This window comes from Aspergillus heteromorphus, assembly GCF_003184545.1.
Source record: "Aspergillus heteromorphus CBS 117.55 chromosome Unknown BO70scaffold_2, whole genome shotgun sequence".
Classification (NCBI taxonomy): domain Eukaryota; kingdom Fungi; phylum Ascomycota; class Eurotiomycetes; order Eurotiales; family Aspergillaceae; genus Aspergillus; species Aspergillus heteromorphus.
In genome coordinates this window covers 435,919-458,966 of record NW_020290407.1, presented here as the reverse complement: position 1 = coordinate 458,966, position 23,048 = coordinate 435,919, and the positions used below count along the sequence as shown (strand labels likewise).

Below are 23,048 nucleotides of genomic sequence, written 5' to 3'. Positions count from 1 at the left end.
CCTTCTCCGCAATATGCAAGCTTCCTCCTGGCGACTGATCAGGTGGTCAGTGTCACCGGAGAGATCGAAAGATCGGATGCGCATTTGCCTGCTTTCCATCTAATTACAAAGTACAAGCCCATCTTCGTAGACGGTTGGAGACTGATGTCTCTGGCCTTTTGCCCTGTATCTGTCATACCAGTGGAGCTGATAATAGCCATGCTGTACACAGTACTCTGTATTCGCGGAAGAAATTCTTGACTCGAGAATTGGCAACTTCTATACTCCTGACGGTCGGAGGCAATGCAACTACACTCATTTCTTTAGCATCTATCCCTCCTTAGGGAATGCGGGGTTATGAATCGGCCTTCACTGCTGTTCCTGGCCTCGGGTCGGATAGCACTTAGACTTTGTACTGTGAGCACCGGTTTGATCCTTTGCTGAGTTTATCTCCAGCTCAAAGCCAATGGCCTCTGGACGCCAGGAGGCTCGCGTCTGGCGTATCGGAAACTCAAATCCCATCTCGGTGATCGAGATGCATCTCTCATGTCCAGGCTTGGGGTGGTGGAACCAAACATCCCAAATCATCTGCATGTTCGACTTCCGGGCACTAAAGAAAGTACCGTACGGAGTACTCCGTATTCTCCATACCAAATGTGATTTAGGCCCAAGGCAAGTTCTCCGAAGTGAGGAAGCCGGCACCAGCATAATAATACCAACATCCTACGGGGTATCCATCTATCTAGATACTACTATAAGAAGTGCAGCCCGGTCGTCTACCTATTGGGCCGACCATACCTGTCTAGCCTTCGCGCTACTGCAGCCATCCAACGGCAACCAGCCAATGGCTTGAAACGAGGCGAACTGGATTGACAACTAGAAAGCAAACCGCGCTGGCAGGATCGCGACTATTTATTGGGGAGTGGTTTCTGGGGAATTCCAAGCGGCTGCCGGGGCATGTGAGAATTTCGACCTTCATCCGGTGCTCGATCTGCAGCTCCATCACGGCCGCCTCCGCCAATTGCACCCCGAGTCAGTCGCCCCCCGATGCAGGCTGCAGCCGAGACGTGGATAGTGTCATCCAACGCTGGGGGGGAAGAGGGGAAGTCGGTGTGCGAGCTGGAAAGGGAGTGTCCAGTGCACTCGCGATCCCCTTGGGGATTGGAGGGCGCGGGCAGGAGCGCTCCGAAGGCATGCAGCTAAACGGGAACGGCTTAGGGGCGCCGCCCTAGTCCCCTCTAGTGCCCTTTTCTCCAAAGTCCAAACGGTGGGGTTCGAACAATAATGCGGGCGGAAACGAAAAGAATGGGGGAACGCGGCACGGCAGGCGATCCTTCCATCAATCCCAATAATAATGACCAATGTAACCACCCCGTTCGACCTGACAGCCGCAAACCCCAACCCGGCAGGTTTCATTGATCCTCTGATACCGAACGGCTACTGCTGGGGCGAAGCGTCGGGTTGTCCTGATTTGGCTATATACATACCGATCTAGCTGGCAGTATGGCAATCAGCAAGTCAACGACATCCCGCTTATCCTGATGGCTCAAGCACATCTTATTTTTCTCCATGATTGGGCCCTGATCGGTGATATATCCATATCTGCAGATACGTGGAAAGGGTCTAGCGCTCTGACTATTCGGAAAAGGCATCCCGTGATCGCTTGGCATCATCGGGATACCCCATGCGATATAGCGTCCTGTCAAAGCGCTATGGCGATGATAAGCCTGATGAATCAGGGTGGCTGATGAGGTTGGTGCTTTGTTTAGGAACAGGATGGCCATGTGGCCGAAGATCCTTCAACAACCTCGCCTTCTGACTCTCCTTGTCTGTCCTTTCTCCTGGTCTTGCTATTATAGCCGAAGCATTACACCAAGGCCCTTCTAGGACTTTCTGCGCTTTGGCCTTGCAAATGGTATGACTAGTAGAGATACAGTGGTGTGGGATCATTCAAGACCAGATGGTGCTTTAGATACCATGAGACCTCGTGGATCACTTTGTGGTCGGCATTGACAGCTACGAGAGTTTAGCAATACCTGCGTGGCTCCTACATTCAACGCTGTCATTTGATGGGCTCTGAATGCCGGAACCTCAAATCATGTGTGATTGGCTTGCTTGAGGAAGGGGTATTTTTCCGCCATACGCCATCTTCTTCCGGTCAGCGTCCACTAGATATTGATTTGATTGTCAGCTTTAGCTGCTTTGTCTCATGCAAAATGGAGGAAGACTATACCACTACCTAAATCCAAGAAGGCTGTGAGATGCTTACATAGATGCCTCAGGCTCCGCATGAAGTCTATCAGACTTGCTATAAGCCATGCTTGAGGCTCTAGATAACGTCTTTTAGGGTTTGGGCTATCATGTTACCCAGGTCAGGTTTATTCTACCTGCCCTACGTGGGCCTTTTTTGCTTTACAGCGATTTTTGCCAATAAATCTGTGTAACCGTTGTGCTGCAGTGGTAGTGTGCGATCAACGTACTAAAAGCAATGCGAACTGATAAGATGGATTGCAGATGCTTGCTCCTTTATTTGCTTATGAATTAATGACAGGGTCATTCTTAATGAGATCGTGTCTGTTTGACTATATTTGCTAGTAAATGTTCGTTGGAGGATCCTTGTATCTTATCCCCCTCGCCTGAGGATGTTTTCTTTCTGGAAACGGCACATCCGCGCTACCCTTATTCAGGATTCTAATTCAACTCGAATACTCGTGGATACTCCCAACAGCGTCCTCGATCCTGCAAGACTCCAATACCTGTCTACGTCCTTCGCCTATCAAAGAGAACCGCTACTATGTATAGAATGGGAGCGTTAGATAAACATCTTGCTGAGATACTTGCAGATATCTATAATGGGCATGACCAGGACCCTCTGCCTTTCTTTGATGATTACAATGATTAAAATCTATAATACAGCAACCCGCGCAGCCTCCGGCGTGAAGATCTTTTGTATGCTCGCTCTACTTTAAGGATAATGTACTCGATGATATGATTGAAGGGAATACCTTATTATTGATGAATGGATAGTCAGTGACAGAAAGGGCTATCACTGTAAGCCTATTCGCCCTCAAGAATAAGTGGAAGGACGATGGTCGAGGCCCTTCACTAGGGCCTACCCTAGGGCCTACCCCGGACTGCACCCCCACGCGGGGTCCCCAGGCCCGCTCCCGCTCCACTTCGGCGCCTCTTTGTTCGAGTTGCTGCTTGAAGACACCCCAGTCCTTCCGCCTACCACGCTCAAAGCAGATCATGAAACATCCTCCCCTCGATCGGCATTTCTCCGAGACCTGCGATGTGATCTTGTGTCGTGCAATGAAGTTGTCCAGATATCAGTCCTGGTTTGGGCCACCAATGACTGATAGTCAACACGCCACTAGCCACCAGGCTGAACATGACAGATGCCCGCCGGGTTAAATGATAGCCTGAGGAAAGGTGCCGAATGGACTGCTATTATTGATAGACTTCCGCATCCTGGATTTGGAGCTGTCAAGCCTGGTAGTCACTTGACATATGAAGGTTAATATCTAGTTGCGTCCATTCATCATCCCTAACTTCATCAGAATGATGGGAATATACCAATCCAAAACCAACTCCATGCATCAGGAAAACATAGCTGACCTCTCTGCATACATTCACAATGAGAACACTCCAGTTGGGTTGGAATGGGATGGCAAGCAGCCAGCCGATGGCGATACTGCCATGGCTCTTTTTCCCCACAAAGAAGTCGACCCGGAAGGAGCCAGAAAGCTGCTCTGGAAGATTGACCTAATGACCTTGCCCTATCTCGCCGTTTGTTATGCATCTTTCTATATTGACAAGGAATGCTATACCTAGCTTTCGTTAGATGTTCCTCATAGCTGACTGCGGGCATAGACTACACTTGGCTATGCGGCTATCTTCGGTATAGAAGACGACATTCATCTGCATGGTACACAATATAGCTGGCTGTCAAGTGTATTTTATTTCGGATTTCTCGCTTGGGCTTTTGTAAGTTTAAGATGCTTAAGAGCTCTTCGCTTGGCTAATGGGATAGCCCACCAACTTTCTTCTTCAACGCTTGCCTATCGGTATGTCATGATCCTCGTGTCTGAGTTATAGACTAATCATCTTCAGGCAAGTATCTGCGAGCGGAAATGAAGCTTCATGTGGTTTGTGAGGCTCTACCGAAAACCTATAACATTACTGAATCTATAAGGGGAGTGTTCCTCGTAATTCAGGCAGCGTGTCATAATTTCGCCACTCTTGCTGCTATGCGAGCCCTAGGGGGTGCCGCAGAAGCTTGTTCAGACCCTGCTTTTACGCTCATCACCAGTATGTGGTACACAAGGCGTGAGCGGCCCGTACGCATCGGTCTGTGGTACACTGCCAATGGCCTAGGCATTGCACTTGGTGGCCTCCTAGGTTATGGGATTGGACAGATCCGAGGAGCACTTCCCTCGTGAATACGAATTCATTGTCATGTAGGGACCTTTGTCTTTATATCCTGTATACACTAATGGCTGTTAGCGGCTGTCTATGCGCTACATGGGGTATTGTCATGTTCATTTTTCTGCCCGACTCCCCGGTTACGGCACCTTTTCTCAGCCAAAGGGAGCGTCGAATTGCTGTCGAAAGAGTTAGAGAGAACCAGACCGGCATCGAGAATAAGCAGCATATCAAGCCGCATCAGATTGCGGAGGCATTCATGGATTATAAGCTCTATTTCTTCTTCTTCTTCTTCTTCCTGGGCTTAGTCTGTAATCTACCTGCATTGTCCAGCCAGAGTTAAGCTGACACTACATTTGAAAACAGGCAACATTCCAAACGGAGGAATCCCCAGCTTTGGAACCCTGATCATAAAAGGCTTTGGCTTCTCAACCCTAGTAATCACACTTATGCAGGTGCGTGCTGAATCCCAGTAGACGAATATCGCTGACTGAATAGATCCCCTACGGAGTTATCGTTGCGCTCTCCATTCTTATTTGCGTATGCCTCAACGACCGCTTTGAGAACTGGCATTGCACATGTTCGTCCTGATCTTTCTCCTCCCAAACATATCACTGCACATAACAGTATTTTGCAACTAATCCCCTTCATCATGCCATCTTAATCTAGCCCGTCAACTCAATCAGGAATTGCTACGGAGTACTAACTTGGTCATTAGCACTGAACCATCCCAATAGCCTGGCAACAAATCCAAATACTACCCTAGTCGTGTATCCGGGCTCCGTCCTTCAGAATTGATCCCATATGCACTACTACCACCTGATCCACCTATCAGCCCCCAATCTGCTCTACTATCTACATCCCAAACCTAAACCGACCCTGGAACGTATATAGACCCCACGTAAGCATTCATCCCAAGCACAGATGTAGATGGAAATAATAAGTTGGGCCCGCCGTATTCAATTTAAATTGGGGGTTTGAGAGGAGAGTTGGTTACTAGGGAGCTAAAGTCTGGGAGTTTGACGGTGTGTAGACTTGAGATAGAAGGTGGCAAAGATGGCGGGATAGATGTTGGGTGAGGTTAAGTTGATCTTCAGCGTGTGTTTGCTCTTCGATGAACCAAAACATCATCTTCTGTGAATTATAGACGATTTAAGAGTCCTGATACTGTTCGGACAGCATCTGATAACATCCCCAAACGTTGCGTCAATGGAAGACATTAACCCCAATAAATTCAATATACACGTGCTAGTAATAATACATTCGCCAAACCCAAGTCGATGCCCGCAGGAGTCTATTTCTTCGCCTTGACCGGGGCGCGCTTCTTCCCGGAAAGCATTCTCTTCTGCCGGATGTAGTTCGTGACGATGTTCTCGACGGTTCCCATGTCGTGCTTGGGGTTTCTGGAGCAGGTAAAAAACAGATACACATTAGCCAATTCCGTTCTTGTCTTGATAGTTGTGTCGTGATATATACGCACCTCATGTAGAACAACCGAGCTCTCCTCTTCCGCGACGCGGCTCTCTGGACAATCTCCACGCTCTCCACATTCGGACTGTACACCTTCACCGCCATCTCGACGCCGACTTTCGTCAGCTGGTTGCGCAGTAGGAACGAGGTATCCAGACCGCGCAGACGAATGCTCAGACAGACTCCGTTGAACGGGTCGCCGTTCTTAAACGTCACCCGCACGATGTCGCCGGGCTTGACACTGCGCTGACTCCGACGGTAGTCGAACAGCGCGCGACGCTCGCCGGTGGGATCCAGCACCGCTAGTTGGGCGTCGGCCACCGCGCCGACGGGGTCTTTGCACTTGTTGAACGCCGAGGGAGGCGGGGGAGGGATGGGCCGGCGCGCCTTGGGGTCTGTATACACAAATATCCACCGTCAGAATTGATCGTCGGAGATACAGACTCAAAAAAAAAAAAAAAAAGACATACCCTTCGGGCGCAGGTGCAACGGTAATTGGCGAATGAACTGCTCTGGCAGGTTCTCGGGAATAGGCTTCGGCGTGGGCTTCGCGGAATAGACGGTGCTGAGGGCGCGGCGGTTGAGACCCGTCTGCAGCAGGGACTGGGGCTGGGGCTTCAGGAGTGACCGGAAGCAGCCCAGCTGCCGCAGGATCGGAGAGGGAGAGGCCATGGCTGGAGGTCCTGGCGAAGATGTCGTTTGGGGGGGAGGACGGCGAGTGACGAGGAGATTCGGAGTTGGCGATAAATTCGGACCGGCAGAATTTCCGCCAAGCCGCGAGTTGCCTGTTTGGGCTCTCCGCCAGATTCGTTTTCTGCCGCCGCCCATCAGCATCCAAAGCAGCTTGCCCTCTTTGCTCCCTGTCGATTGTGATTGTCTCGAGGAGGCTGGCAGCATCGACTGTCTTATTTTACTACTCAACTCTGCCGAACATATATACCCCTCCTCCATTCCTGACCACCATGGCCCAGAACGCCGTGGGCAGGCTCTTCCGCAGCCACAATGCCACCACCACGCTGCGTCAATCTGTGGGCAGCTTCACCCAGCAGCGCAGTGCCTCCGGACGGGGTACGTACTGCCTGGAGATCAGGATTGGATAAGACGAGCAGAGCAGGTTATGGACTAACACGCCCTACAGCACTCCCTCACTTCCGCACCGCCGACACCATCGAAGTAGAGGAAGCCCTCGATCGGCTCCGCGAAGAGCTCTTCGTCCCCTTTGGCGTCGGCGTCCGCCAACGCCGCCTGATGTTCCGCCAGAAATACGCCGAAAAGCTCGCCCAGGAGCCCGTGACCGCCAGCGTCGGCGACGAAGAGGTCACGCTCCGTCCGATGAACCCGCACACGCTCCCCACCAAGAACGAAGCCTTCGAGGCCATCGCGCACATGAAGACCTACAACGACTGGCGGAACCTGTCCCCGCTACTGTCGGGCCTGAAGATGTCGAACCGGATCGTCAAGCCCTCGCGGATGGAGTGGATTGTGCGGAAGGCCGGCGAGGCCGATGCGCTGGGCGTGCTGCTCGGCTGTGCCCGCCGGGCCAAGATAACGGGGATGCGGCTCAACGATGTCGACCTGGTGCAGCGCATTTTCTTCGAGCTGCATCGCAAGGCCCAGCGTGCTGGGTTCCAGGGCGTGGAGGCGTCCAAGGCGTTGAGTTTCGCGCGCCAGTTCACCGAAATGATGGAGTCGCCGGACCATGTGGAGCACGACATCACGAGGGATCCCAAGCGGAGGCCGTTTGTGATCGGTACGCTGCTGGAGCTGGCGGCTGCGCGGGCGTTGAGCGAGTTTGAGGGCAAGGACCTGAAGGGTGAAGTCCGCGTCTACGCCCAGCGTCTGCTGGCTTGCTGGAAGCTGGGGAACTTTGACCGCGAGGAGAAGGACTGGGTCGCCATCGATCGTATGCTGCAGGAGAACGTTCCCATCCTGACCGGAATGAAGCTGGCTCTGCAGGTGAAGGGCGTTTCTTCGGACCGGACCGTCTCTTTGAGCTTGAAGTCCCATTCTGACAAGTTGGCGACGCTGGTTGCGAATCAGGCGAAGCTGGCGCCGGCGGACGTCCAAGCAAACCCCTCGCTGGGCCTCCAGCAGGCTCGGATTTTGCTGGAGGAGCAGAGTTGAAGTCGGCGTTTGATTTTCTAAAGTTGCTTATGAACTGTACATTACCACTTTGAATTGTCTGAGCAGTGTCTGTATTTGAAAATAGATGCCATTTCTTTTCATGTTGAACTGATAAAATACTAAGCTTGCTACGTCCAATGGCTGTGATGGGATGGGCAATCAAATGAGCTCCTGGGAACATCGACAGAAGATATCAGCAGAAAAAGGTAGATACGAAAGCCCGAAACGCTCAAACGCTCATGGTGCAAATGAATCTAATGACGCAGCTCAAAAGTGTTATCATTGCGGATGCGGATTCGCCCAGCCAGAGTGGTCTTCCCACAGATGACAGAGGGGCCAGACACCGCAATCTAGAAAGCGTTAGCGAACAGGATTGATACGTATGCATAATTACAACTTACCTCTCCCTCTTCGTGTTCGGCACCATCAGGCACGCCCTTCAGAACCACCTCCACACTGCTCAAAGGCGCACCGAAGTGGTTCGGGCCCGGAAAGCGTCGGTAATCGAAGACGTTGGTCTGGGAGACCGCGCCGGCAACACCGGGGCCAGTCAAGGCATACACGATACGGGCCCCAGTGAGGATGCGCAGGTCTGCCAGTTGCTCCGAGTCCAGCTGGACGTCAGGGTCTGCGTCAACCCGGTGAGAAATGCACAGCAGACGAAGCTTGTCCAGAGAGAGTTCTGAGGTGGGCCCGGCATTGGCCACCTGATTCAGCAAGCCGTGTGATGGCATGTATCCACCATCCAGGCTGCGCACTTGAACCCAGCGAGCAAATTTCGATACGGGGCCAGAGTGTGGCTGCATGAACTGGCTGTGGTATTCGGACATTGTGCGAGAAGAAGCGATAATGACAGTCGGGGACACACCCACAGTGGCGAGGGCGAAGTCGACATTTTCTCCGGCCACGGAGTTGACCGCAACGGAAGCGTTGGAGAACAAGGCAGCCATGATTTGGCATAGCGGATACGACCGTGACAGAGAGTCAATCGAAAGCACGACGTCACTGGGGCTGTACCGCTGAGGACGAGGCAGAGAGTACAAGAGGCCGGCAATTCCTGACACGATATTCTGCTCTACTGTTAGCATATAGGACAATTGAAGTCAATGGTAAAGCGCTTACCTCTGATTGATACTCGACGAACTCGCCTGCAGACGACTTCGACGGCCAGACAGTGGTGATAGAAGACGCGGGAGAGCTTGGGTCCCAGCTGGGAACTTCGAGTCCAGCCAGGTCCTTCTTCTCCTCCACCAGCTCATGCCAAACACCGACTTCCAAAGTGCCCTTGACGTCCTCGGGGACATCGTTCCAGTCCATGTGTCTACTTCCGAGCTTCGCGACCCAGATGACCTGGGAGAGCTGCTCGTTACTCTTGGCCACGAGAGACAGGTCAAGAGCACCAGCCTCGCCAATCAGAGCTTCCGCGCCTGACTTCTGGAGAAGAGTCGACAAAGCCTCTGCTTCAAGGTTGTGGGGGATCATGATCGTCTTGATTCCGTAGAAAGCACCAGCTAGAGATCGTCAGCAGAATAGAAACCAGTCAAGGTAAGAGATCCCGAACCGAAGATAGCAGCCAGAAGCTCCACCGAGTCTGTCAAACAGATCGCGACCGTGTTCACCTTGGCAGACTGCAGGCGAGTGCCAATGACATTGAAATCCTGGGTCACCTGGTCCAACGAATGCTCGATGGCTTTCCTTCCAAGAACTGTATAGATCTTGCCCTGTTTGCCAGAGACCTTGCCATCTTCTTCCATGGAACCGCGCACCGCAGCTTTCCAAATATCGCGCAAGTCACCCTTTCTGCCGCTGGTCCATCTCGGAGCTCCAGGGTCCTTGACGTTGAGGCCGGACCGGAGAGGGAAACCGTGTGGGGTCTCGAGGCTTCGGTATGGGGCGGATTCACCGGGCTGTCGGACGGGGAATGCAGTTGACTGACGTGCGAGAAGGAACGGATGGATATCGGTGTCCTTGGAGGTAACAAAGGAGAACACGACGAAGGCAGCAATGCCGCAGACAATCAACGTGCTGTATACATTCCAGTCGGCCAGAAGCTCTGCCGCGAAGGCATCCAGCTTGGCCACGATGGACGTGTTTGGGTCCATTTTGAGGTGTGTATCTCTCAGGAGCAGTGCGACATGAAGAGCCCGGAGATCGAATGGCTTGTGGGTGAAGAGAAAGGGAAGGGAAAGGGAAAAGAGGCAGAGTGAAGCGAGTGAGACCAAGTGAGACCGAGTGACGTGAGCGAGACTGGGCGATGAAGGCCGATGTGGGGAGGCGCTTACTTAGTCAGGCTGCTAGCAAAACTTGGCGGCAGTGGCGCCTGCGGTTGCCAATGAACCTGCGAACCTGCCCGCGCACTGTTCATCAAAACAATCAAGTCGAGTCCGTCGCTGCTCCGACCCTCACCCTTCCCCCTCCGCACGATTCTGCCTGCTGCTCCTACACCTCCTAGGATCCCGTCGGATCCCCCTGGTATTTCATCCTCAGCAAGCAGCTCCCCGATGTGGTAGCCCTCGTGTGTCTCGTTTGCAGCTCCTCCAGGTAAGTCCCCCCAGCAATTTCCCTTTCTTAGAAGGTAAGTGATCACCCCTCTTGACCCCCCCCCCCCCCTCCTCCCCCTGGCGACGAGCTCCTGGACTCACTTAGAATAGTCCTCTCTTTTCCCAGCGTTGTTTTCTCTTGAGCCACGTCAATGGCGTCTCCAGCCCCTCCATCCACTCCCAGAGTTGCATCGGCGCCCGCACCGACCCCCGATGGATCCCAGACGCCTGGAAAGTGGCGCCATCCGCATCTGAATGAGGTGGTCCGTCGACAGAATGCTGGCACATTCGGCGATCGCAATGTCAAGAGACTGGTGTGGAACATCGTGGCTCTGTTTGCGACCTGGGCGTTTGGAAATACCTTCAAGTCATAGTGAGTGCGACCAGTGGATGCAGTGCGGTTCGGCCCTCCTAACTGGCCCGGTGCTACAGTTCGCTTTGGCTTCAGAATATCAGCCAGCTTCCTACATATCCTGATATGTCGCTGCTTGTTCTGCGTCTCATCTTTGCCGTCAACGTCCTTGTTGCATTGTACCCGCTTTTTGGACCGAAGGACACTTTCGCCGATATCCCTCTGACCCCCACACAACGCTCGCTGCTTGGGCTCGATCCCTCCTCCAGCCACTCGTTCACCCCGGGCACGACATACGTCACCCCGCCGAGGTATCGACTTTCTGCGTCCCGTACGGCGAGCCCCGCGAGCAAATCCGGCTCTCCGTTTTCCGCGAGTGCCGGCGCTTCGGGTCGCAGGCTGTCATCGGGCGCCTCCTTTTCGCCGTCGCCCAGCCCGCTATTACAGAAGCTAGTGAGCGCGGGGAGAGAAACCGGACAGAGACCGAGCTTTGGGTCGTCCTCGCTTGGTCGCAGCTCTTCTTTCTCGCCATTCAAGGATTCGACTTCCACCTTCAAGGATTCGACTTCATCGTTCAGGGACTCAACTTCTTCGTTCAGAGATTCCACCTCCTCGTTCAGGGATTCGACTTCCTCTTTCAGAGATTCAACCTCCACTTTCCGGGAGACCACCATGTCCACCCTATCCACCATGTCCAGCGTTGCGCCCGCGACTCCCTCGCCGGTCGGAGGCAAGCGCGTGAGCCTGGGCTTGAGTAACAAGTGGTTGTACGAGAGGAGCCGGCGTCTATCCGCCAGCAACGGTAGTCTCTGAGACCGGACGGGGCAGAGCGGAGACGATTGATGTAAACTTGTGATTTTAGCGGGGTGCTTTGGGAAGTCCTTTAGAAACCGCATGTACCGATGAGCGGGTGTATTTTAGTTTTATTATCACTTTATTTACTTCGGGAAGATTTGAGCATAAGGTGGGATATCAGGAAGTAGAGAGTTGTCTAGTGTAGGTTCCCCAGGCGATCTCCGGGTCTCCGCGGGCCTAGTGCCTGGGTACCCGCTTTCCAAGGCATTGACCCCGAGAAACGCCAACATGCCACAAGTTCACCCACACGCGGCCACGGACTACTGGGCTTACGTCCCGAGCAACTCGCCTCGGGATCCCCTCGCTCCCGACTCACTTTCCCCGTTCCTACCGCTCCTGTAGCACCTTCTGCATGAGGTCACTCAGCGCCGAGGTCAATCAGCGCCGGATTTCGTGATCTTCGCTGAGGCTTCACGATGGGAGCTTCGGAGTCCAAGCTTGTCTTCAAGCAGGGCATCTTCCGTCTGTCAGAGGAGAAGGACATTCCTGCGGATGATCCCTACTGGGCCAGAGTCCGTTCCTTTCCCCCCTTCCCTTTCGCCCCTCCTTTTTGTTGTCGCGATGAGGTCTGTGTGCTGATTATCCTGTAGTTCTGGGAGCTCCCAGAGTCCACCGAGGATGTCTTCAGCCTGTTCACCCCCGCCGATATACGACGCACCCGCGATCATGCTTTATCGAACTTCGAAACGCTTCTTCTCTCTGTCACCTCTCGCCTCACCGTCCTGAAAAATCACCCATCGTTCCCCGACCCAGATCTCGCCCCCGACCGCGATGCGCTCAACTGCATCCGCATCCTCACCCGCATCCTCCCCTTCATTTACGAGGCGGAGCACCTGGAGGACTGGGAGGAGAAGTTCTTCTGGGCCCGCCGCAAGAAGCGGACAAGAGAGACCCAAGTGGCTGCGGAGATACTGTTCGATGAGGCGCAGACGGATGAACAAGAGAATGCCCCGCGGACCAGCGACTATGAGGACGTGAAACCCTTGGCCGAGGAGCTGATCGACAACCTGTTGGACCTGCTTTTCTACACCGGATTCACCATTCCTCAGCTATCAGCGGCGAAGAGCAAGATCTCGTACTCGATTTGGCAGAGTGGTGTGGGCTGCAACACCTCCATGGGTTCCACAAAAGAGCTCGAGAGCAACCGCTGCGAGGTCCTCCGGTTATTCCTCACGCTGACGGGGAAAGCCATGTACATGCCGTCCAGTGAGTATGGTATCTGATCTGAAGGAGCGCTTGCTGACAGCGTAGGTCTACTTCCCGTGCAGGGCGTCCGGGCAATCTCCTACATGACCACTTGCTCGGACAAGCAGGTGGTTCTGACTCTACTCTGCTCGCTACTTAACACTGTACGTGTATAGAATCAATAATGTGGGGAGAATGCTCACAGTTTACAGGCTGTCAAATACAACCCTGCCTCCTGGAGAGTGCCGTATGACCATGTCGTCTGGAAAGACCCCAAGCAGATACTGGTCATCTACTGCTTACAACTTCTCCTGGTGCTTCTGCTATATCCGGTCCCCGAGGACGGCCGCGGAACTCCACCCAAGAACTACTATCGGCACTACTTTGGAAGATTGCATCGGCCGCAGGATTTCCAATTTCTGACTGACGGCATGACCAGGATCTTAAACCAGCCGGTTGGTTTCCCTGGGAAGCAGCAGCAGCACGTCTTGCTGACTTTGTGAATAGATGCAAGCGACGAACGCGTATCTCCCCGGTAGTCAGAGATCGGTCAAATGGGCACCTGAAATGCTGGTCCTCTTCTGGGAGGCTTTGCAATGCAACAAACGGTTTAGGTCCTTTATTATCGATTCGAACCGCTCGCATGATTTTATGATCCTCTGTATCTTCTATGCCATCGAGTACAAATCCGATCCTGCTAAGCAGGGTGTAGTCAGGATGTGCATCTTTATCATGCAGACGATGAGCGTGGAGCCCAATTTCGGCAAGAGTCTGAACACAAAGTTCGAGGCACAGGAGACTCTTCCCCAGAGTATCCGCATCCCTGGCTTCAGGGGGTCGCATGCTGATTTTCTCATCATGGTTCGTCGCCTACGATTTACAAGATTGCAAGCTTGCTGACGCGAATCAGTCTGTCCATACCCTGATCACTGCGAGCAAGGGAAAGCTGAATGCTGTGTATCCCGCTCTCCTGGCGATCATCAACAACATAGCACCGCATGTCGAACATCTGTCTCCGGGCTCGTGCTCCAAGCTGCTGCAACTCTTCTCGTTTATGTCCGCCCCGAGCTTTCTCCTGGCTAACGAGACGAACCATGTCCTTCTTTCTTCGGTTCTTGAGTCTATCAACTCAATCCTGGAGCACCAATTCACCCGTATGTCTCAATCCCACTCCTCTAGACTTTACTAACGAGACACAGAAAACCCTTTCCTGGTGTATGCCATTCTGAAGTATAGAAAGCGTTTTGAAGCAGTGCGAGAATTTACACTCGAGAGTGGACAACAAGAGATAGAACGCCAGAACGAGAGGAGAAAGTCCGGGGGTGACTTTGTCTCTAGTCCTGTTCTTGCGCCGTCCGATGAAGACACTCGTGTTTCTTCCGAAACGCGGTCGCCATTGGGCCGCATCCCCGAAGAGAACAGTCCTTTTGCGATTGGCGGTGATGATGACTCGGACGACGAAAGAGAGGGACAGAGCACACCGGCGCAGGACTCGCCTTCCGTGCAGACCTCTCGACGACCCTCGATCTCCTCCGTCGTGGACGAGAGCGTCCCTTTGCAGCTGCGAGGCATGTCCGAAAAGGCCCGGGGCAAGATGCCTGCTGGACAGCCCTCTTTTTCTCGGCAGAATAGCATCACGAGTCAGAGTAGCATGTCGGCAGCGTTCTTTGCATCCTCCAGTGGTTTCACGCCGACCACGGCTTGGGTAAGTGTCGTAATTCCTTCATCTTCCGGTGTATACTAACAGATAGTTAGCTTGAATCCTGGTTGCCTGAGCTACCCCTTCACACCATCCTTACGATCATCTCGGCCATAGCACCTCACGTTCCCGAGTCCGCCTTCCAGTCGGCCTCTAGCCCTGAGGCCCGCACCCTTATCACGAACCTCCCCTCGTTTCTGGAGGACCCGGTGCTCAAGACCATCGTTTCAGAACCCTCGCCGGTTCGCGTCCACTCATTTGAATGGTCGGCGCTGTCATTGGGCTGGTACGAGTCGCTGCTCTGGGGCTTTATCTTCTCGAGCGAGATGGTCGTGGGGTCTGCATCGGGGGCCACGCCGGGTACTGTGGGTGTTTGGAACGGAACTGGGATCAAGCTGTTCAAGGTCCAGGAGGCCGCAGCTCAAGGTCCCACCCTGCTTGCCCCCAAGGGTGCCGTCGATGCTGTAGGCAGCAACCTGGTCCAGCGCATCGGCAACCTGAGTTTCCGGCGCAGTAGCACGCAGGACTCGCAGACCAGCTCCAGGCCACCGTCTATCCGGGAGGTTTAAGGTGACCACCTATCCATCCGTTCAGTTCCTGTAATTCCCGCCCGGCCAGGGATGATTCATGTCATTTAGTAAAGTAGCTTTTTTTCTAATGATCGTTATGGTTTCCATGATACCTCGCGGCGTTTGCGCGATGGCGGTTTTTGTATGCGCAGATTACCCGGAGGTTATTTAGCATATCCATAGAGTGTCATCCGTGCTTCAACGTAAATTCGGGAAAGAACTAGATATACTGTACTGTAGGGTATCCACGGTGTTGCTGGTGCTCTCAACGCCGATCAGGGCTGGCCACCACGTGAGGCCGCGATTGGCTCCTTTCGTTTCTCGGCGTTCTGCAGCTCCATCCATCGCTGTCCCTCCACCACTGCTCCTACTGTCTTCAGTCTCTTTGCTCGGTTGCTATCACTTGTATTCAGCGGTTAGCATCTTTTTAATTATTGTTATAGTCGCAAACGACTGCAAGCCTGTTGCCGCGACGATGGTTCTCGCGCGATCGCTCCTTGTTGCGGCATCCGCGTCGCTGGTCGTCCTTCCGTCGCAAGCCGTGGGGACGTCGGAGCTGCAGAGCGTCCTGAAGAACACCCACGGGGGCAATGAATATGGCTATCCGACCGATTTCACCAGGGGGATTATGCCGGTGAGTATCATTTTCTAACCACATCATGGAAGTTCATTGCATGGTTTATTTAGATCGGGGCTAATGGATCCTCAGATCCCGGTACATTCTCATAAGTCAGTCACTCTGTTGTTTCGAGAATTTTAGGCATGGTCAGATGTTGACAACGTAGCAGTGATTATTGGAGAGATATACCGTTCTACACAGGTATGGTGTATTATGTCCATTATTATATGGATCTGTGACTGACAAGCTTACCCCAGGGATTTCCAAAGGATGCATCTCGACGGAGGCAGATGTGTGGCTGTACAACGGCACGCTTTATGTGAGTGACTATCTGGCCATCTTGGTGATGATGGTGCTGACAGATTAGGTCGGTCACGACGAGTCCTCCTTGACGGAGCAGCGGACGTTTGAAACACTCTACGTCAACCCGATATTGGACGTGCTCAAGCGTCAGAACCCGACGAGTCGGTTCGTGACGTCTCCTACGAAGAAGTACGTTCCCTACCCATTGCTCTATAACTTGACCCCAACTGACAATTCCCAGCGGCGTCTTCGACACGGACACTTCCCAAACGCTGTACTTCTTCATTGATGTGAAGACCTCCGGCCCGGAAACCTTCCAGGCCGCGATTGATGCGTTGGAGCCGCTCCGGGAACGGGGCTACCTCACGACCCTCAAAGACAACAAGATCACCAAGGGCCCCGTCACGGTGATTGGAACGGGTAACACGCCGCTCGACATGGTCTCCCCCGTGACCAGCCGGGACTACTTCTTCGATGCGCCTCTAGAGTCCCTGGGCGATGCGAAGTATTCCGATCTCACGGGCCTCGTCTCCCCCATTGCGTCGACGAATTTCGAGGCGGCCGTGGGCAGGCTCGTCAGCGACGCGCTGAGTGAGAAGCAGCTGGATGCTCTCCGGTCGCAGATCCAGACGGCCAAGAGCAAGGGCATCGGGGCCCGGTACTGGGGGACGCCGTACTTCCCAATCCGGAAGCGTAATTTTGTGTGGAGGACGCTGCTGGAGGAGGGCGTGACGCTGTTGAATGCGGATGACCTGGATGCGGTGGCGATATACTTCTAAGGGTCGCAAGATGTAATTCAGTTATAGCGACGAGGTTATTCATATCTCATTCATAGGCATCTGTAGTATACCAACCAGCCGTGTGGATCGGTCAATGCATACAGTAGTCCCGACTCGCCATTGAGTTGTGTAACACCGTCCAGTGAGGTTCTATCTGTACTGAATGCTTCACACTTGCACGTCACCTTCACCTTCACTTGTTCGCACTGTGACCTGTTGTCCCTCCATTGTTCATGTTCTGCAAGGAGGCCAAAGGATGCCGACGGCACGTGATGGGGCCGGGGGTCAGCGAAGCCCTGCGAGGGACTGCGAAGGCTGAACCTCGAAGGACTGCGCCAGAATCGCATCGCATCGCATCACAGAAAGAGAGTATGCCGGAGCGCGTCGAGCGCGCCCTCGCACGAGCCCTCGCACGAGCCCTCAGCAGAGCCTAGCCCGCGATGTCTCAGGCGGATGTCGAACTGGGCGACCTGCTGGCCGAGTCGCTGCCGGCGGGCGTCCAGCTCACGATTCGCCATGTCTCGTCGACTCCCTCGCCGACAGCCGCCCTGTTCGCCGCGCCTCCCAACGAGACCCCCGAGCCCACCTTCTGCGAGACGCACTTCCTGAGCGCCTCCATCACCCTCGACGATCGCGATGGCGCCGAGATCATCATCTACGGCGTTGAAGTCCTGGTCTACAGCACCGCCCACCTGACCACCATCTTCGTCTCCAAGGCCGACTCCACCGGCCACCTGCATCGCCTCGCCCACGCCCCCAAAGTCTCCATCCTGCGCCGCGTCTCCCACACCTTCCTCTCCTTTCTGGTCCAAACCCACCAGCGCCCGGGCGTCCGTCTCGTCGTCTCCCTCTTCGCCCGCGCCCAGAACCAGTACCTCTTCCCGGGTAGCATCGAGAACCCCGAGAAACACGTCCTCGATGACCGCGGCCTGATCAAATGGTGGTGTCGCGTCGCCGACCCCATCCTGCGCGACTGCGAGCCCGAGTCCGGATCGCACGAGAAGGGCCTGCGCGACCACCAGACCGAGTCCGCCAAATGCTCCGCCACCGCGTTCCTTATCGTCCCCGGCTGTGACCGCTTCGAGACCAGGGGTTTCTTCCCCCCCACTGCCCGAGCAGACGATCCGGACCGCCCCCGCTGGGTGAACAGCTACCCCGTTCAGCAGCTGTGCGACAACCCTACGGCGCCACCGCGGTGTCTGGTGCCCCGGTTTCCGGACGATCCGAAGACGCGCTTCCTGGTGGACCTGGATGATGAGCTGCCGGGGCGGAGAGACAAGGATAAGGAGGGAGGGGAGGCAGAAGAGGGGAATAGCAAGAGTGAGAGCACGGGCCAGTGGCGGAGCGTGCGGTCTTTGGAGCAGTTCTGGGAGATGATGTCTTTTCGACAGGAGTGTTCGGCGGGCCGGCTAGTGGGCTTCTTGTGGCTGGTTATCAATCCCCCGGGCCTGGTCAACTCGGTGCAGATGACCAGCTCACGCTCGGTGCTGAGCGATGGCAAGGGTCTGGCAGACAACGTGGCCCAGACGACGTCGGGGGAGTGTGTGAAGATCCCGGAGCAGGCCGATGATACTACGTCTGCTGAATCCGAGAAGCCTACGGATCCTGCCCCTGCTGTGTCCCCGTCTCATGATCCGACGGAGGACTCTGCTCCTAATGAGGGTATCAAGTCACAACCCGCGGGTGCAAGTGCGTTCTTCTGGCCAGAGGCTGGTCGCGGACATGCGGTTCTGAGCGACGCGGACTACAAGACTGCGATCAATTTTCTGATTGACCAGGACTTCTACGATGAAGACGTCTCGATCGCCAGTACCAAAGCCTGGGGCGAGAAGGTGGCTTCCCTGGCGGACCAGCTCTGGGTTGGACAGCTTGTGGTAGGCAGAAAGACTTCGGACGAGTCGTCCCAGACGCCCGTGGAGGTCAACACCATGATCACCGGGCTTGTTCGGAAACGCAAGAAGGTCGACCCCGATGTCGAGCCAACAGGCAGCGCGATCAGCGACGAGGGCGACGGGAATATCAATGCATCGCCGGGGGATGCGGCCGCCACCTCGGGGTCGGAACCGCCGTCGGGGGTCAATGTTCTGCAAGCCAACTTGATCCGGAAGAAGAAGAAGAAGAAGACATAACCATAACAGCTGTATTCTCCTAGAGCCGACGGTGTTGCATATCGGAGTCGAACTTGGGCATGGCGATCAATGGGTTTGGCACATCGTGTACAATAGGATGGATAATTGGGGTTTGCTTTTTTTTTTTGGAAGGGGATATAAGGTCTCCTTACGTTAATTGGATGAAATGAATTCTGGGGGGAGGGTTCATGGGCCTGTAATCTCCTGGAATGGTAGACGCTATTTGTTGCCTGAGGCGCCGGCGGCTGTCCGATACGGACACGAAACGCTCTCCGAATCGAACCTGAAGCTGTTCCACTTCCTTCTCCGGAACCCACTGCTGCGCCCGACCAACCAACCATCCGGTGTATCCGACTGGCACGCGGCGACTAGTCCGTCGACTGGTTTCATTGTTGTTGATTGCTCGCCTCGACGGTTTGCGTGGCCGTCGCATCCCAAAAGCCACGGATCGTGCCCCCGACCGCAATTTCCCTCACCGGTCGACCCTGTCTCGTCTCCCTAGAATGTCCTGCTCGTTGCATCGCTCTGCTCGCTCTTACTCCGTCCCCCGCCGTGTCCGCCTATGTTAGAGCTTCAGTCGCGTTCGAATTCCCCGGAGGTTGGACCCGCCATTCATGGCGACGTCCCGTGGACGGTCCTGGTGGGCTGGGTTGGGCTGATCTGGTATACGACCGTGGTGGTAGTGTGCGTCCTGGGCTACTCGCAACTGTATGTTCCTCCGACTCTCTGGACCCTTCCTGGTTCGGTCATTCTCAGCCAGACCGACAGGCACTGACGACAAACAGCTGGAGACACTACTACCAGAAACCCCGGAAATCCTCATCCGCCGCGGCCTCAAACGCCCCTCACGTCACCGCCATCCGTCCGGTCAAGGGCCTCGAACCCAACCTCTACGAGTGTTTGGCTTCGACCTTCCGTCAGGACTACCCGGCCGACAAGCTGACCGTCTGCTTCTGCGTGTCCTCCCGACTGGACCCCGCGTATCCCACCCTCCAGAAACTGGTCTCCGACTTCCCGCACGCCGACGCCCGGCTCTATGTTGAGGATGATGACCCGTTGCTCCAGCCGGACAACCTCCCCGCCTACGACTTGGGTCCCAACCCAAAGATCCGGAACATGAGCCGGGCCTACCGCGAGGCCAAGGGCGATATCATCTGGATCATCGATTGCAATGCGTGGGTCGGCAAGGGCGTCTGCGGACGCATGGTGGACCGGCTTTGCGGGACGGGCTCTTCGGGGAAGAAGTACAAATTCGTGCATCACCTACCGGTGGCTGTGGACATGACGGGGACCGCTAGCCTGCGGGAGGAACAAGAGGCGCTACTGGAGTCTTATACGAACGGGGATGCCAACGCCCTTGAGAGCGACGCCCCCGCGATGCTGGGCCCCGGAGCCGGCGTCCTTGCAACCGGGGGCGGTCGTCTGGAAGAGCTGTTCTTGTCGTCCTCGCACGCGAAGATGTACACCGCCATCAACACCGTGTTGATCGCGCCGTGCATCGTCGGCAAGTCCAACATGTTCCGCCGGTCCCACCTCGACTACTTGACCGTGTCTCCGGACGCGCGTCGCCGCAACGCGGGGATCGACTTTTTCTCTGACAACATCTGTGAGGACCACCTAATCGGGGACCTGCTGTGGAAGAAGCAGATCCGCGAGGAGAAAGAGCTAGGTGAGCGCTGGGGCAAACACGCGCTGGTGTTCGGGGATCTGGCCTTCCAGCCGGTGGCGAACATGAGCGTGCAGGCATACGTCGCCCGGCGGGTGCGGTGGCTGCGTGTGCGCAAGTTCACCGTGATGCTGGCGACGCTCGTCGAGCCGGGCACGGAGTCAATCCTCTGTTCGTGTTACGGGGCGTGGGGCGTGACGACAGCCCTAGCACACTACCTCGGAGATCGAGGAGGATACGCCGTCGCGGAGACCCTATCCACATGGACTGCCTTCTGGGGAGTGTTCTTCCTTAGCATGGCGACCTGGATCCTGATCGACTGGACCGTGTACATCATGCTGCACTCCGGCAAGACAGTCGAGCTGGACGAGGACACGCCGTCCTTCGCCCGGGCCCCCCGAGGCATCACCCGCCGTGCCTTCCGGACGTGGCTCGCCGCCTGGCTGGGCCGGGAGATGCTGGCGTTTCCGATCTGGGCGTGGGCAGTGTACGGCGGAGTCACGGTGACCTGGCGGGATCGGCAGTTCCGCGTCGGTCTGGACATGAAGGTGCGCGAGATCGAGGACAGTTCGTCCGTCTCTACGGAGGGTGCTAGCTCGGCCTCGTCCCCGGACCACAAGGCCCGTCGGGACTAATCATGGACATAAATAACGCTTATAGATCATGCTGTACGATAGAGATCAAGAAAGACAAGAACGACAGGACAATGAACCAACTTTTGTAAATGCTCAATCTACCTAGCACTCTATGCAATATCCATCATAAGATCATCCTATCTCCCCGACCACCTCTAGTAGATCCATACCTAGGCAGCTTTACCTAACCTAGACCTAGCCACAGCCCTCCTCAGAGAGCGAAGCGAAGCGAGACCCATCTGACCAGCCAGTAAAGACTCGGAAATCTTTAATTCGCATCAACATCCATCTTCTCCCCCTCGTTCCCATCCTTATCCTTAGCCCCCACAGCCCCCAACTCCGCCTTCTCCGAGCTCAACAACCACTCCACCACCTGCCTTCCCCTCGACATCGTCCCCGCATCCTCACTCTGACCGTCAGCCCCAGCCTGCCCCTCCCCAATCTCAACCTCCACCTCCTCATCCTGCTCCTCCTCCTCTTCCGCCCCCGGCTCAGCAGCCTTCCAATCCGCCCTCTCGGCCAAGAACACGGCGTCCAGGCCCGCGGCGTTGGTGATGCTCACGTCCGCGCCCGCCTCGACGAGCGCTTTCACGCACTCGAGGTGCGTGTTTAGGGCTGCCCAGTGCAGGGGCGTGTTGCCGGAATGGTTGCGGTGGTTGAGGATTTGGGGAGCTGTGGCGTTGGAGGTGGAGGTGAGGGTCGTGAGGAGATAGGTGAGGATTTCTGGGGTTGATTAGTTATGGTTCTTTTGTGGGGGATGAGGGGGGGGGGGTAATGTGGTGGTAGAGGGAGGGTGGGGAAGAGGGATGGGAAGGGGATGGTGTTTTTTCTGGAATAGGACTAGGACTGGGGGTTGGGTTGGACGATTCCATCCCCAGATATCATATATCATATCATATGCGGAGGGAATACAACCCCTCCCACCCCCCCGTTGCACATCCACAAGAAACAGAAAACAATAGTTCTCAAGAACGTAAACAAAATGGGGAATAGACAATAGGCAATATGCGTGTGCAATAGGAAAGAAAAAATAAATTAAGGGTGAATACGGGGCAGACATACCCAAGTTCCCATTCGCAGCAGGGAAATGCAACAAGCATGAACCACTACCGCCCTCCTCCTCCGGGGCGGAGTCGATGGCCGCGGCGATGATGGCGGACTCCGGGCAAGACAGTTGCGCGCTCAGCGTCGCGAGGTCTTCCTTCAGGGCGGGCAGATCGCCAACCCGCGCGGAGTAGATCAGGTCGTCGATCGTGTCGGGGGTGAGGGTGATAGAAGACATTTTGGCGGTGGTGGGTGAAATAGGTGTATATGTGTGTGTGTGCGTCTCTTGTTTGCTTGTCTTGGTTGGAGACAAGTTGGCTGCCAATTTGCGTGTGAGGGTATCTGGAGTTTGTTAGTGGGGGTTCTTGATTGATTCTGTGGTGTTTTATGTATGCGTTTGGGGTGCTGGGAGTGGATGGATGGCAGGGGAGAAAATTTTTGAGGTTGATATGAATGATATCAAACCACACAATCATGAATCATGCAAATCAGATACAAAAGAGAGGGCTGAGTGGCTTGGAAGACAGGATCCATCTCCCGAGTACGATGCGATCAACATAGCTGCTCATCTGTACTCCGTAGTTGCCCTCGTCACATATAACTTTTTTTTTCCCTCTTTTTTTTCTGCCCCTCCCATGTGAAAGTGGGATGCCCCTCCAAACACCCCTCTTCAAC

At 54.9% G+C, this 23,048-nt stretch overlaps 9 protein-coding genes across 9 annotated transcripts; 7 read left to right on the top strand and 2 right to left on the bottom strand.

Moving 5' to 3' along the window:
• The first annotated feature begins 3,344 nt into the window (after positions 1–3,344).
• Positions 3,345–5,223, top strand: BO70DRAFT_425738 (putative MFS allantoate transporter). The gene is made up of 9 exons (XM_025547711.1): positions 3,345–3,768; positions 3,853–3,966; positions 4,013–4,046; positions 4,093–4,187; positions 4,243–4,290; positions 4,381–4,439; positions 4,486–4,715; positions 4,771–4,859; positions 4,903–5,223. Exons 1-9 carry the CDS (start codon positions 3,541–3,543, stop codon positions 4,993–4,995), a joined length of 990 nt encoding a protein of 329 aa, XP_025403240.1. The 5' UTR covers positions 3,345–3,540; the 3' UTR covers positions 4,996–5,223.
• Positions 5,224–5,540: 317 nt separating this feature from the next.
• Positions 5,541–6,598, bottom strand: BO70DRAFT_384419 (mitochondrial 54S ribosomal protein bL19m). Its single transcript, XM_025545659.1, has 3 exons — positions 6,345–6,598; positions 5,885–6,269; positions 5,541–5,807 (listed from the first exon to the last, which is right to left on the bottom strand). Exons 1-3 carry the CDS (start codon positions 6,544–6,546, stop codon positions 5,699–5,701), a joined length of 696 nt encoding a protein of 231 aa, XP_025403239.1. The 5' UTR covers positions 6,547–6,598; the 3' UTR covers positions 5,541–5,698.
• A 108-nt stretch (positions 6,599–6,706) lies between these two features.
• BO70DRAFT_425736 (uncharacterized protein) lies at positions 6,707–8,098 on the top strand. The gene is made up of 2 exons (XM_025547710.1): positions 6,707–6,942; positions 7,013–8,098. The coding sequence occupies exons 1-2, from the start codon at positions 6,837–6,839 to the stop codon at positions 7,996–7,998; spliced, it is 1,092 nt and encodes a 363-aa protein (XP_025403238.1). The 5' UTR covers positions 6,707–6,836; the 3' UTR covers positions 7,999–8,098.
• On the bottom strand, positions 8,068–10,221 carry BO70DRAFT_307047 (uncharacterized protein). Its single transcript, XM_025540059.1, has 4 exons — positions 9,560–10,221; positions 9,121–9,509; positions 8,400–9,068; positions 8,068–8,348 (listed from the first exon to the last, which is right to left on the bottom strand). Exons 1-4 carry the CDS (start codon positions 10,098–10,100, stop codon positions 8,253–8,255), a joined length of 1,695 nt encoding a protein of 564 aa, XP_025403237.1. The 5' UTR covers positions 10,101–10,221; the 3' UTR covers positions 8,068–8,252.
• Positions 10,222–10,370: 149 nt separating this feature from the next.
• Positions 10,371–11,746, top strand: BO70DRAFT_358248 (NPCC-domain-containing protein). Its single transcript, XM_025542252.1, has 3 exons — positions 10,371–10,573; positions 10,650–10,911; positions 10,971–11,746. Exons 2-3 carry the CDS (start codon positions 10,691–10,693, stop codon positions 11,701–11,703), a joined length of 954 nt encoding a protein of 317 aa, XP_025403236.1. The 5' UTR covers positions 10,371–10,573; positions 10,650–10,690; the 3' UTR covers positions 11,704–11,746.
• Positions 11,747–12,046: 300 nt separating this feature from the next.
• BO70DRAFT_358247 (Hid1 family protein) lies at positions 12,047–15,348 on the top strand. Its single transcript, XM_025542251.1, has 8 exons — positions 12,047–12,257; positions 12,336–12,951; positions 12,997–13,094; positions 13,143–13,385; positions 13,438–13,791; positions 13,841–14,084; positions 14,130–14,635; positions 14,686–15,348. The coding sequence occupies exons 1-8, from the start codon at positions 12,162–12,164 to the stop codon at positions 15,196–15,198; spliced, it is 2,670 nt and encodes an 889-aa protein (XP_025403235.1). The 5' UTR covers positions 12,047–12,161; the 3' UTR covers positions 15,199–15,348.
• A 203-nt stretch (positions 15,349–15,551) lies between these two features.
• On the top strand, positions 15,552–17,011 carry BO70DRAFT_307038 (uncharacterized protein). Its single transcript, XM_025540058.1, has 6 exons — positions 15,552–15,832; positions 15,908–15,927; positions 15,987–16,018; positions 16,075–16,136; positions 16,185–16,309; positions 16,362–17,011. The coding sequence occupies exons 1-6, from the start codon at positions 15,674–15,676 to the stop codon at positions 16,897–16,899; spliced, it is 936 nt and encodes a 311-aa protein (XP_025403234.1). The 5' UTR covers positions 15,552–15,673; the 3' UTR covers positions 16,900–17,011.
• Positions 17,012–17,261: 250 nt separating this feature from the next.
• Positions 17,262–19,242, top strand: BO70DRAFT_358245 (H3 histone acetyltransferase RTT109). The gene has a single exon (XM_025542250.1). The coding sequence runs from the start codon at positions 17,340–17,342 to the stop codon at positions 19,026–19,028; it is 1,689 nt and encodes a 562-aa protein (XP_025403233.1). The 5' UTR covers positions 17,262–17,339; the 3' UTR covers positions 19,029–19,242.
• A 98-nt stretch (positions 19,243–19,340) lies between these two features.
• BO70DRAFT_384412 (putative ceramide glucosyltransferase) lies at positions 19,341–21,942 on the top strand (the record flags this gene model as incomplete). Its single annotated transcript, XM_025545658.1, has 3 exons — positions 19,341–19,736; positions 19,814–21,265; positions 21,660–21,942. The coding sequence occupies exons 1-3, from the start codon at positions 19,591–19,593 to the stop codon at positions 21,940–21,942; spliced, it is 1,881 nt and encodes a 626-aa protein (XP_025403232.1). The 5' UTR covers positions 19,341–19,590.
• Positions 21,943–23,048: the final 1,106 nt, after the last annotated feature.